The 13,744-nt window shown below is 43.8% G+C and overlaps 1 protein-coding gene across 1 annotated transcript in view; it reads right to left on the minus strand.

Moving 5' to 3' along the window:
- trps1 (trichorhinophalangeal syndrome I) overlaps positions 1–13,744 on the minus strand; it is a 160,207-nt gene that overhangs the window by 31,213 nt on the left and 115,250 nt on the right. The window contains 6 exon segments of the mRNA XM_086014960.1: positions 8,382–8,510; positions 8,512–9,076; positions 9,787–10,021; positions 10,212–10,386; positions 10,798–11,012; positions 11,995–12,511. Of these exon segments, the coding sequence (XP_085871086.1) occupies positions 8,382–8,510; positions 8,512–9,076; positions 9,787–10,021; positions 10,212–10,386; positions 10,798–11,012; positions 11,995–12,511 (1,836 nt within the window).

The following is a 13,744-nucleotide window of genomic DNA, read 5'->3' on the forward strand; positions in this document are numbered from 1 at the left end:
CTTTAAATCCTTCATATATTCCCTCAGTACATGCCACAGAAGTGCAATACAATATATTTTATTTTAAAAAGAAGGTGTGATCCTGTGGCGTCGAAGAGAATAGAAAGGGGGAGAACAAAAAAGCGAAGTGGTCTTTGGGGAGAATCAGGGTATACAAGCTGCATCGTGCCCGTGGAGCAGAATTCATAAACACACTTCGCACACAGGCGAGAATTCCTAATGAGTGAAGACCTCACAGGGGATGCGGAGGAGGAGGGGGAAAGTGGGGGCGTAGTAGTGCGGGTAGATGCCGAGAGGAGAAAAAGCTTTCACATCGTATCAAGCATGTGCGCCTCTTAGCGTGCGTTAGGGCGAAAATCTGCCGTCCACACTTTTAACGCCGAGTGCGGAGGCACGTGCGTGTGATCAGGGCAGTGCTGCAACCTTGCCAAGAGGGCTTTGGACGGCCTGGGTTGCCATGGTATCGCTCGCTCACAAACACATACAGGGCTCTTGAGGAGGAACGGGGTGTGTCTGAAGAGAAGTGGATTAGCGTCTCACGATGACGGCCTGAGCCTGCGTGTCTGCACAATATGGAAAAAGAGAGATTGCGCAGCTCAAAAGTCCTTCCTCTTGGTAAGAATTCGTCCCTATGACTGACAAACCATTTCAGGCTGCAAGAAGACAGATGAGCGATAATTTGTTGCTGACGCAGCTCTTTTGGTGTGTGCCACAGTTACTTTCCGGCTGTCGTGACCGTCGATGCAAATGCAGAAACTGGAAGTATTTCTTGCACAATAGATCTTGTTGGTACATTTTAACAAACAATTCACAAAAGGAAATTAAGTGATGCATAATCACAGATGGCCACGGAATAGGGACCAGGCCGCCCAGCGAAAATAAGAGCAATCCAGTGTGAACGGTACAATTCCGATTTATAATTCCAAACTGGGCCTGTTTTGTATGTGGATATAATTGGATAGCTATCCAATGCATCTGCAATATGAATGCTCATCCGTACACATCCGATTCACACGTCATCAAAAGTCCTGTGAATCTGTTTAGCCCAACAATGTTGACTTTGTATTTGACTTGAATTTAATCCCACTTGAAACATGAAGCATGAAGTTGACATTTGTGGCAATAGTAGTCAAATGGTTCATTTGTCACACGCAGCAATGACATGACGACGTTATTCTTAGTAGACGTCTCCATAAATTGAGATCGAGGAGAGTCATCTCATTTTCCAAAATATATTTCTACCTCCTCCCACCTCTGTCAATCTGAGATGAGGCACTACACTCAGGACTAGGACTGCACAATATTGGAAAAACATGCGATATGCGATATGGTTGTTTAATATATGGCGATATTGATATTATTGCGATGTTGAACATGTACCTCTAGGTAAATTATATTTTTTATCTAATGAAAGAATGACATTTTTTCATGCAGCATAATAGGCAAGCAGGCTCACTGTATTCTTAGCTAATTGTTGGATGGCGATGCACATTTAAGTTTGCGCCCGACTGGTCAATTTCAGATAGAAGCATACAAATTCAATAACAAACTTAGTGCATGTCTTTGTCATATGCATACTGCATGGGCCAATATTGTGATAATGAGATTTCGATTTATTGTGCAGCCCTACTTACGACCATATTTACTTCCGTAAACATGAAGTCATGTGACGTCATTTTTTTTTTTTTGTGTGTTCCTCGACGTGCTTTGTGCGCTTGCGTGCCACATCATGGACGCGTTCTGTTTACATTAGAAGTCACGGTTGTTTTTGTCATGTGAACGAGTACATTAAAGTATCAGATTTTTTTTTTTTAATACAAATTGGGCAATATGCCACGCAGTGTGAAAAAATCCTAAAATGTCACAAAAGGATGCATGTCAGGGAGGAGTTATATTCAGTTTAGATTGTTTGTAGAGTCTTTGTCACATGTGTATGTTCAATATTCTCAAAATAAAATCTGCAAAGCAATCATTTTAAAGGTAAAATACACCAACGATCAAAATTACAGAATACCTTCGCAACTCAGATTGTCTTGAGGGAGTGTTTTCTCTTGAAAATGATTTTACTAGTGAATAGCTGGAGATTGCCTCTACAGGCAAAAACGCAAATAGGTGAATTTGTGAGTAGTGAACCACAAACATGCAACGGACTGCTGTAAGAAAATTTACAGCGTGGGGCTGCTACAGAAAATTGGCACTTACTGCTGATATGCTAAAAGAATCAATTGTCAGACACCGTTAAGCGTTAGTAGATTGTGTGAAGGGAAGTTATGTCAGGAGAAAAGGTGGTGGAAAGGCAGGAGGGGTGTCAAATTAACTATTGGTCAGGGGTCAAATGGACATTTAATCTAACCAATCAGCTTCCTAATTACACAAGTGCTGCCAGGATGCCATGTAGTGGCTGCGCATGTGTGTGTGGAGCTGGCTAATATTGCGTGTAGAGGTCTTGTTGTAGCAAAACGAACATCTGGCCTCAATATTGCTTCCATGTGTGAACACACGCACACACACACGCAAGCGCACAGAGCCTGTGGTGAAGCGCTCCTGCCTTACACACAAAGAAAGAGAGCGAGGGGACGAACAACGCAGAGGCGAGGGCACAAAAAAAAAAAGCCGTACTAAAAGAACACATGTGCACTGTAGCTGATTGTAACAGTAATTGATGTAAACGCCTAAATTACAGCAAGGAGCTAAAGTGACCGCTGTGTTTGAGAGTTGCCGTGGAGACCCGATGAAAAACACCTGGCCATGCGCGCTGGCGGCCGGGGCGGAACATCTGTGTCATGGCGCCCAGCCCGATAGCCACGACGGAGGCCCAGGCTGGGCGCCAGCAGCGACGTGACATGGGTGTTAGGCGCACGTCAAACTCGTTCTACTGCACGGCCGAGATTGTGAGACGGGAACCGCCGCGTTGTAATTAGATGCCGGTTCAGAAAAACTTTGGCTCCTGACAACTGCGGGTTCTCCCTCATAAATAGGACGAGGCAAAAGAGATGCTAACTTTAATTTGTTTCCCGAAAGGAAGTATTCTCAGCAGCGCTGCAGCAAGCAAGGGACTAGCAGAATGAAGGACCTGGAGCAATGGTGACACAGGGGAAAGTAAAACATGTCGCACAACTGGGAAATCACTGCAAGGCTATTATGTAGCCACCTAGCATGGTAACCGAAACATGATTCCCAAGCAGAAGTGCAGCAAACAGGAGGCTTGCTCAAGGACTTCCCGAGAAGAACGGACAAAACCTTCACGGTGTATCTCACCTGACAGCATCGCCATAGCAACCTGTTGGAGGAAGCACGGCAAACAGGAGGGGGAATAAAACGAGCCAAGAGACAATACCCGGGAGTTTTAAAGTCAATTTACGTTGTACTTCTCTATGCTGATAAAATAAAATGGATGGGTGGCGTTTGTTTGAGACTTATTACAGAGCACTGATTCAATGGTGAAGTTAATAACTGTATTACTTTAGGACAAGCCAAGGTTGTGACAATTTTGGTTTCTCGCTCTCCCTTTCTCCCCCCCCTCTCTCTCTCTCTCTCTCTCTCTCTCTCTCTCTCTCTCTCAATCGCCACCACCATGAATTCAGGCGACCTTACCCCTCAAATGCTTGCACACTATTAGATCTCTATGCTAGGTAGCTACATGCTGTCTAGAGTAAGATTTCATGGTTCCTTCAAACAGTTGCACCCTTATGTCACCATGCACCGCACGTTTTCTTAGCAATCTTCCCTTTGAAGTCACTTGTTTCTACCCTTAACGTCGGCATACAAGGTGGCCACATGCTAGCCTTTTGAAAGATTTGTTGGTTGTGCTTCAAGCTTCCATCCGTGCCTTATGTCACCATTTTAGGTATCTATATGTTCGTCTTTAAAAGATGTCCTTTCTCCGTTAGTTTCTTTACACTGTATGCTGCAGTGATGAGTGTATAAACAGGGAATCTTTCAAAGGCTAGCCGCCACACGCAACCGGGACGCACACTTTTCTTTCCCTTCCGAGCATGGTCGTGTTTATTTGAGCCTGTGTCCTGGGAAATGTGACCGCGCTACACCAACAAATGGAACAGTCCGCCAAAAGTGTGTGTGTGTGTGCGTCAACGAGGATTGCCTCTTTGGACAAGAACCAGTCTGAGCTAAAATTAGCTAACAAGAGCCCATACCATTTGGGATATAGTAACAATATGTCCTACATGTCAAAACACATTAAAGCTTCATTACTTGGATAAGTTAGCATTTTCTTTCGCTTTTGTAGTGGAGGCACCACAGAGGGGTGCCAGTGGTACGGCTCATGCAATCTTCTAAGATGCCAGAAGATGGCAGCAAAAGCAAGTGTAATACGTACATTGGTGTCAAAGAAATTATGGAAAAGCGTACATCTCTATTGGAGACTAGCGTTGTATGTCGGGAAGGGGCTAGGTCTAGTCTAGTCTGGGTTGTTAATGAAAGCAGTTATGAGAGTCTTCACCGCATGTACATGGACATGTTTGGTTTTGGTTTGGTTTTTACCGAACTCATATCATCTGTATGACATTTATTTGCAAGGGTAATATTTTAAGATTTTATAATGCTAAACTGTTTTGAACAGAGTTTGTGGCATGTCTGCGGTTTAAACTATTAACATAAGCAATTATAAACAATTTTACGAGGGGCATCAATTACTTGCAGCGGGGCTCAATCCCCATTACTCATGCATAGATTAACAACAATGCCTTTAAAACACCACTGGGCGACAGCATTGCTTGGCAAAAACCTTCAAGTTTACTTTATATGAACGGACGAGTATTTGTATTTATTTATTTATTTATTTTGACTTCAGTTTAGTTTTATAGTACTTCAATAATTTGGGAGCTAAATCACTAGTTTTACCATTAAACACATGCACACACAGACACACATACACAGACAGGCATAAGCTCCACAATTTCCTGTAGCGGATATAACGGGATGTTAAATTATCAGTACGGAAAATAACTTCAATTCAAGCTTTAATTTCCTTACAAAACACACGCACGCTCAGATGGAATGCAAATGCGGCGACACAACGCACATAATTAAGTACACAAGCAGAAGAGGGCTGAGTTGCACAGATGGATACAAACATATGGATTTATGCAAGATAGAAGAGGGGAAATGGAACGCAAAGTAATGAGAACGTTATGTAAAATACAACTCAGTGTGTATGCGTCTTTCTTTTTTTTTAACATAATTAGCTCTGTCAGGCAGAAATGTAAACAAAAAGAACTTTAATCAAACTTCTCTCTGATATGCCAAAAGCGCACTCAGCCATTTATCTGACAATACGTCCCCGTCCCAGTACTTCTGAACCGTGGTGGATGTGGGTGAAAGCCTGAGGGAAGCCCACCGTTTGGGATTCTAGCAGAAATCAACTGTGCTGAACGTGGTGAATCCACAATTTTCATCTCCAACTTAATTACTCCTGACAATGGACTTGTTTAATACACCAAAGTCTCGTCCCCCCTCAAATAAGATCCTCTTCTCAGTTGCTATTTGCGAGCATTCACATACCTCAAAAAAAAATCCACTAGATTGTTGATTAGCATGCCTTGTTCCGACTGATGTTATATTGTATATATTAGTAAAGCTGAGCAGGTACAGTACTGTGCACTGAAAAAATGACAAGCTTTAGTCCAAGGAACACACGAACAAGACTCCAAAGCTTGTCTCATTAAGTCAGTCAAAGAAGCAGAATGTCACATTGCGGATACAAAGGTTGGCATCGGTGTATTCAATCAACGCAATAGGAGGCACAATGTCTCAACAATACAATGCTTCACAAGCATCCGACCCACTTAGAGGAAACCCTTTCTCCTTTTCTGGAGTCGCCTTTGCTGATTATTGATTTGGCTGTGTCAGGTGTGTTGAGGAAATGGAAGAAAGAGGCAGGTCGATGCTGTGGCTGGGGAATAAACGCAAGAGACGCAAACAGGGAGGGGGGAAAATGGCCACCGTCGCATGTTTCGATGAAAGATGACTTTTGCTGCTTTTAATCTCGTCATGCATCATTCTTGGCTTCCCTACTCCCTCTTTTGCAGTTCAGCCTGCTCCAAGACTCCCCCTCCCGCAAAAATAACACATCATTTGACTGTTGCACATGATAAAAAACTTGGGTAAGTCAGGGTTGGTATTAGTTTCTTGGTTTGGTGTTGCCATGGTGACTGGTATTATTTTTGAGGAGGTTTGAGCAGAGAGACAAAAAATTGAAATTATGCAATATTCATGCCAGTCCTTTGCCCTGCCCGACAACGATGAGTCAAAATGATGAGTCAACGGCGGCTCTGCATACATGCATATGCGGTGTGTGCGCGTGTACGTCATGGAAACACAGGGTAAATATTTTGTTGAAGATAAAGCAATAAAAGTGTGATCGCTTACTGCGAGATTAAATTGATAGGTCATGTTCACAGTGTTTGTGCTTGCCACCTTCATGCAAATACACAAAAAATTATACACATACACAACTAAAAAGTTGACAATGATGGAATAGTAATAAAATGTGTTTATTATTTTGGTTTGCAGTGGTGTAAAAAAAAAAAAAAAAAAAAAAAAAGCTTTGCCTCATACTGAGAGTGGTTTCAAATATCAAATTTCCATGTTACGTTTCACAGTTTGTTTGGATTCATGACTATCATATTTTAAAGTGTGTAAATTCATTCCAGGAACAAACTGTCACCACTATAAATCTTCTGAAATATCTACAGAAGATGTTTATTATAAGTGCAATAACAACTGCTGTAGAATCAAATGGAATTGTTTGCATTGAATTGTTCTTATTTGGATTTGAATCGCAAACGTTGAATTAATTGAATTGAAAAACTGAATTTGAATGACATAAATTGAATTTGTATTAAAAGCTCACCATTTTAAATTCACCTACTCGCAAAGTGAACATAACTAATATTTGCTATAAAAACAAAATTTAAAAACCAACTATTTGGGCTTATTCACGTATTTTTGCGTAGCGAGACGCCAATATAAGTCAGACAGGCAGGTGAGGTTTCATGTGGGCTAGGGAAACCAACCCAAAAAAAGTGAAGACATTTTAATGAATGCCTACTGTCAACTAGGCATGCAAATGATTTGTATGTACAACCAGACACTTTCCCAAAGCAATTAGTTCCATTTCCTGTTCTTTGGCTTGCATCAAACAAAGCTCACTGAACTGATTTTACACGATAGTTTCAACTTTTTATTGGTTCAACTTTTGAGGCACTTTCTCTAAATTGAACCCCAAATTGAAGCACTTTGCTGTCGTTTTGAAGGTTCCACTGCGATGAAAGATGAAAACATGAGACTCTGAATGGGTTAATTTTTCCCTTAACGACTTGCCTCGTTGCTTCTCATATAAACGTTTTTGCCTTTCTTTCTGCCCCACCCAAGAAAATGAGTAAACCTCCTTGCCGACACACCCTGCCTGTCTGCAAAGTGGTTGCCAACACATCATGTGCGCACACACACGTACGTACTTCATAAGGAAGCTGGTACAGTGTATTCATGCAAAGTGATATGTTCTCAGGCACCCCATGAGCTCAATTCACACACTCAGTTTTGCCATAGACATGTCTGTGCAATGACTCGATATCCACCCACACACACACACGCGCGCGCACACACAAAATACATGTGGGCCTATGCTGATTTAATGCAATCATACCCAATAAGCTCTGCAACCGCAGAAGACCGCAATCTCACTACTGCCAGTCCATGACATCACTTGTGAATTGAGAGTCCCCTCCTTTGGAAAAGTGGAACTTGACGGGTGGGTTGCCATGGGAACTGTCAAAGTTTGCCTTCCCGTCGTCACTAAGGCGACCGCGTGGCATTGTCCACTTGGTGATTACGCTGTTCTAAGTCCAAGTTAATTGGTGAATGTGAAGGAAGGAAGCAAATCTTGCTCTTTGAGTAAGGAAATAGATTGCACATGTATGCACGCTATTTAATTTATGTATATGATATAATAACAATATAAAATCCAAAAGTAAAGTAAATATGAATGTATAGTTATGTGAACATTGTCATAAATCTAATATTTTGGACATATAATAAATATTGAGAAAAAAAGAAAAAAGAAAATGTTTAAAAGGAACAGTTATTTTAATAATATAATAATGATTTTGATATATGGTGACAATAAAAGATAACGCATAATTATATAATATATAGATAAAGGGTAAATTGCAGTTGGATGCGTTGCTATGTGGACAGTGAAGCCATGGAGTGAGAACGCTAAAGCTACAGCTAACCGTTTAAGTGGAAGGGGGGAAAGAGAAAAGTGAAATGAGAGTGTGGCATGATTGACAGCAGCATGAAAGGAGGAGAAAAGTGTTTGGATTGGGGGGGGGGGGTTGCGCACACGTGTTCCACCTTACCCGTAGCAGCGACTGGGACTCCTCTTTAGCAGCTCCTCCTTTCACTTCCTGAACTCCTCCACTCCCTCCTCCCCCTGTGTATTGCTGAGACGGCATCTGGCTCATTTTCTCCCCTCCGCTGGGGGGGGGGTCCTCCGCCCGGCCGCCCCCCTCCGCCGTACAGCTTGGCGTCTCCCAAAAACGACTTGGTATCTCCAAGGTAGACCATGCCGGGCGAGGCCACGCCACCGGCCCGCTTCTGCAGCGAGGACTCATGGTTGGCGGAAACGAACGCCACGGACAACGGTGAGGGGAATAGGGAGGGTTCGGGTCCCATGCGCTCCTTTGGCACCCACAGGAGACCGTGAGCCTGCTCGCCGCCTCTCGTCTCCCCGAGGACCCAGCCTTTCTCGCGCTCCCTCTCCTTCTCCTCGCCGCCCTCGCTCTTAACTATCTCCTCGCGGCCCCCTTCGGCCAAGCGTCCCTCGGGCGGCGCCAGCGAGTAGAGGAGCCGGAGATCCCCCTTGCTCTCCTCCTTGATGGCCAAGGTGGAGGGCGCCGAGCAGCCGTTGGCCGACGGCGTCAGGGACGGCGTCAGCGAGGTCGCCGACAGCGAGGCGTCGTGACAGTGGACCGAGTTGAAATGGTCGAGAAGCGCCGACGAATCGGGCGCCGTGAAGTCACAGTGGCGACAGCGACAGCACGCGTGTACACGTCTGACAGAAAGAATCAAGAAAATAGTATTTCATTAAAAAACTCCAAGCATCACTTCGGTGAAATACTAAATACTGTCTTCAAGCTGTTTAATGCCAATCCTAGTTGAAGTTTGCTGTCAAACTAAATATAAAACAAAGAGAATAGAAGTTTCTGTATTTAAAACAACCAAAGAATATCTGACTAGCTGAATGCTGTCATATAATGGAAAATGCCACTGACATGCTAACAGTTACTCGCTGTTTTAGGACCCTTTAAGTAATGCTTATTTGAACACAAACATGGTGGAGTCATTTGTGTAGACAGATAATACATTAATATTAGCCTCCAATGAAAAATGACAAATAGTGAGATAAGAACGTGGTCGCGGAATGAATTCAGCTCCTATCTTAAGGCACGACCGTACAACAATTACACATTCACATTGACATAATGGCCACTTCTGTGGAGAGCCCCCCTATTCTTCACTGCCAGACATTTTAAGACTCTCTTTTACCCTAACATTTGAAAAAAATTAAAAACAATATAAGTAAGTTCCTGGGATTGAATGGCTGGACTGTGAAAAGACAAATAAATTAATCTTTGGCAGTGACTGAGTTAAGTACTAGTGCTAGACTATTGCTAAAAGCAGCAGTTACAACGACTACAAAGAAATTTTTTTTCACTTATTCAATGCAGTTTAAACACATCGGACACGACAACACGAGCTGACCTGTAGTGTCTGAAGATCTCCTCCTCCATTTCGGTGATGAAGTGACACTTTGTGCACGAGTACTCCCGGCCCGCTTCCTTTTCTGTCCCACTGCCGCCACCATCTTGTTCCTCGGCTTTAACGTGCCCCGGGGCTCCCTTCAAGTTGATCAGGCTGTGGCAGCCATCGTAGTGCTGCAGCAGCACGTCGATGTCGGCGGTGGCAAAGGCGCATTGATCGCACAGGTGGCTGACGCCTGAGGACGCACCATCACATTTGTTGACATTTCCCGCTACATTAAATGCTGTTGACTATTCTTGCAGCTTTTCCTGGTATAAGTACAGTATATACACAGCGTAGATATGTTTGATATTATTCTTGTGTGTTGCGACTGTCCACTGGAAAATATATTCTGAATGTATTCTATTCTATTGCAAATTAATTACCTTGTGAGGCAACAGGGTTCAAGGGATGAACAGTTGAAGCTGACGTCACACTGGGGTCGCTTCTAGGATGAGGAGGGGGCGTGGAGCCGCCCGTGTCTTGCTGTTTGGTGGACGTGGGGAATTTGGCGCAACATTTTGGACAGGTGGGCTTCCGGCATGCAAAGGGGTGGGACACCTATTCAGGGGGGGGGGGGGGGGGGGGGAAGAATGATGCGATCGCCATTAGGTATTTGAAATCCCTGCTGTGCTGTTTTTCATCGAGGCAGGGAAAATCAAAGAACTCGCAGGGATATGTACATCATTATCTTAATGAGGACATCACCAAAGTGTCTGCATGGACAGATTCACAACCAAGTGCAACATTTCAACCTAAATATTCATGATCTGTTAAATAGGATCTTCACCAAATAGTTTTTTTTTTTTGGTATGCCTGTCCCCCGCACTTTTTTTTTTTTTAAAATCCAAAAGTCATTTATTATGGATGATTTTGTAGACGCCCAAATTCAAACTCGTAAACCTCGTCCTCCGACAACCGACCCCCACCCCCACCCCCCGCTTAGTTTGAGAACCACTAGAATCAACTCACCTCTCCCAGGTGCTTGTGCGGCTGACAGAGGCCCTGCGGACAATACATGCAATGCTGGATGCAGCATCGGTGGATGGAGTGGTTGTGCTGGTAATGCAGCAGCAGCGGAGCAACCACGATCACGTCGGCGGCGTGCGCCATGGAGTAGCGGAAGTCGCACAGCTGGCAGTTGTAGCTGGTGACCACAGCCTCTGCGTCGCCGCTGTTCGGGTCGCCTGGGAATCAGACGGATGTCGTGTTCAGCAAAAAGATCATCCAGTTGGCAGGATCAGAACACTGGGATTTTTTTAAGGGCACAATGCTAACAGCAGGACAGAAGGGTTACAATAACAATACTTTGATATTTTGCCAGATCATGATTAGACGCGCGTATGATTCAGAAGTCTACGGTACAATTTTAGAGTATTGATTATTTTTGAGGGGATGCAGAACTTTGTTCTTATTACTTTTAGAACGGTATTTGCAATGACCACATCATAATGTTACTAAATACCCTCATTGTGATGACTAAATTAAATGCACAAATAAAAGCACTAGTGCATATATAGATACTAGGGTTGTCAAAGTTAAAAGTATTAACTTTGGAGATACATTTAAATGATTTAAAGCATTGTTTCTTTAATAACTCCGTTAGCGCATTTACTTCCTGTGGTGGCCTATAATCTGCTCACATGTGCCGCAGAGGAGGTCACTGGCGCAAAGATGGACAAATTTGGGCTACAGGTAGTTTTTGTACTTTCAGTTTTACTTGCTTGATACTTGTTCATATAATGAAAAACACTGAATTAGGGCGTGTTTCTGAACTTCTGACTCATACTATACAAGTACAAAAATGTGATTAGTTATTGAAAAATGTAAGATTCATTAGTTTAAAAAATTGAGTCGCACTATACACTACAGTAGACAGCACTATATTCCCCCCGTATACTACTGCTCAAAAGTTCGGGCTCGCTAAGAAGGGTTGACAGGCAGCTTCAGTGTGTCCATAGCAGGCTGGGAAAGGCTCTTGCTAAAACAGTCCTGAAGCACTGCCAAATATTACCTGTCAAGAATTAATAGAAGCCAAGAGACAAGATTGCGCCAGTCTTTTTTTTTTTTTTTTTTTTTTTTTAAGCTATTCATACTTCACACTGGTAAAATCAAATACCATTCTGAATCCCGGCTTTTACGGGTGGGCAGTTTTTTCATATAATTTACCTTGGTTGGCACTTGATGACAGATCCTTGCGACTTTTGGACAAAATGTAGTCTCTTTCGCCTTCCCTTCTGGAGTCGTTCGGGCTTGCCGTGTTCATCCTGTGCCGCTGCTCATAGTGCTCTAAAAGCTTGGCCGAGCCTCCTGACCACTCGCAGCTCCAGCTGCAGAACTTGCACCAGTAATACGCCCGCGCCCCCTCCGCCGGCCACCCCAACGAATCCGGCCGGGTGGGGATGGAATACCCTACCAGGGAGTCGTCCTCCGCTCTGACCGCCACTCGCTCTGCCCCGTCCAGTAACGGACTCCTCCCTTTGCTCTGGTTGTCGTTGTTCAGGAGGGGTGTGGTCAGCGGGGTCTTGGCTTTGTTGGGATGTGAGGACAGGAAGTGCTGCTCCAGTTCTACCGAATTGCTGCCCATGTAGGTGAAGTTGCAGAATTTGCAGCGGAAGTACTTTGTGTTGCCCTGGCAATCGGAGGTCTTGCGGCCGATTCCGATAAGTGTGCCACCCAACGTCACCTGTTGAATGGAAACATAAGCCAGTTCACCTACGGCTAAAACCTGTCATTTGGTTCCTGTTGTTAAGACCGTCATTTCAAGTACATGTGGGACACTTTTGTTTAGTGATGTTTTCTTTTGCAATTTTTCAAACGTAAAACATGGGCTTTGGCACAATGAAGGTGGGGAAACATTGTTCAAATAAATGTGTTCCTCATTTTACAATTGATTCAACGGAGCACCACCGGGAATGTGTCGGACCTCAGTTCTGTACTGTGATAAGCCAATTTGTGTTTCAGGGGTGTGGTTTTTCATGGGGAAAGAAACACTCTCCAGTTAGGATCTTGGCCCCTTTTGTTCCATCCTGCCATCGTATCGATTCCTCTTCATCCCGGTGAATCGGCATGAAAGAGATTTGATGTGGCAGCTGTTCTGAGGATGCATGTCATGAGCCAAACACAACTGTGCCGCTACAAAGAAAATTCTCCCTCAGCACTTGAACGCACACTCTCTGTATGTTCGTGCAATTAAATGCTGCTGCAACTTTAACTAAGCAAACCCCTAACATATATTCCAGGGCAGTTTTCCATGGGATGAGGCCACGGCTGCGAGGCAAGGAAACCTGACGCCCATCTGTTTTTTATTAGACTGGCCCCGTAGACTGTAGGTGATTATAACGTGCTGCTGCTGGCTGGATCAGGAGCGCAGGGGCTTACAACGACATTACTACCGTACGACGTGGATTTATCTCCGAGCAGATCTGCGGTCTCATGCGGACGGTAGGCGGTCCAGCAGCGGCAGTTTGTCATTGCAAAAGAAATCCTTCTGGAAAATCCAGATGTAGTGTTAGAATTGTGAATTTAAATCCAGAAACATGACATCATATGTTCTTGCTTGACCATCGACCAGGAGGAATTAGTTTCTTTGATGTTTTTCTAATCAAACGTCTTTAGTTACACAGCAAAATTGAGCGCAGCATTAGCATTGGAATGCCTAGAAACAGGAAAGATAAACCTTAGTTAAGGGTCTGAGATACCCATTTCTGATTGGGGCTCACTTTTTCTAACAGCTACAGATGTGGGTGGAGTTCAGGACCCTTAAAATACTGTACAAACATTTTCACCAGGATACATGCACTCGCAAATAAATGGGTGAGTTTACAGGCATTAGAGGCCCCAAAATAGGTGATTAATTTATTTTAAGAATAATTAACACTTCGAGAAGTGATGAATGGACCCTCGTACCCACCCTTTC

This window comes from Filicampus tigris, chromosome 18, assembly GCF_054856515.1.
Source record: "Filicampus tigris isolate MCC_2025a chromosome 18, RoL_Ftig_1.0, whole genome shotgun sequence".
Lineage (NCBI taxonomy): Eukaryota > Metazoa > Chordata > Actinopteri > Syngnathiformes > Syngnathidae > Filicampus > Filicampus tigris.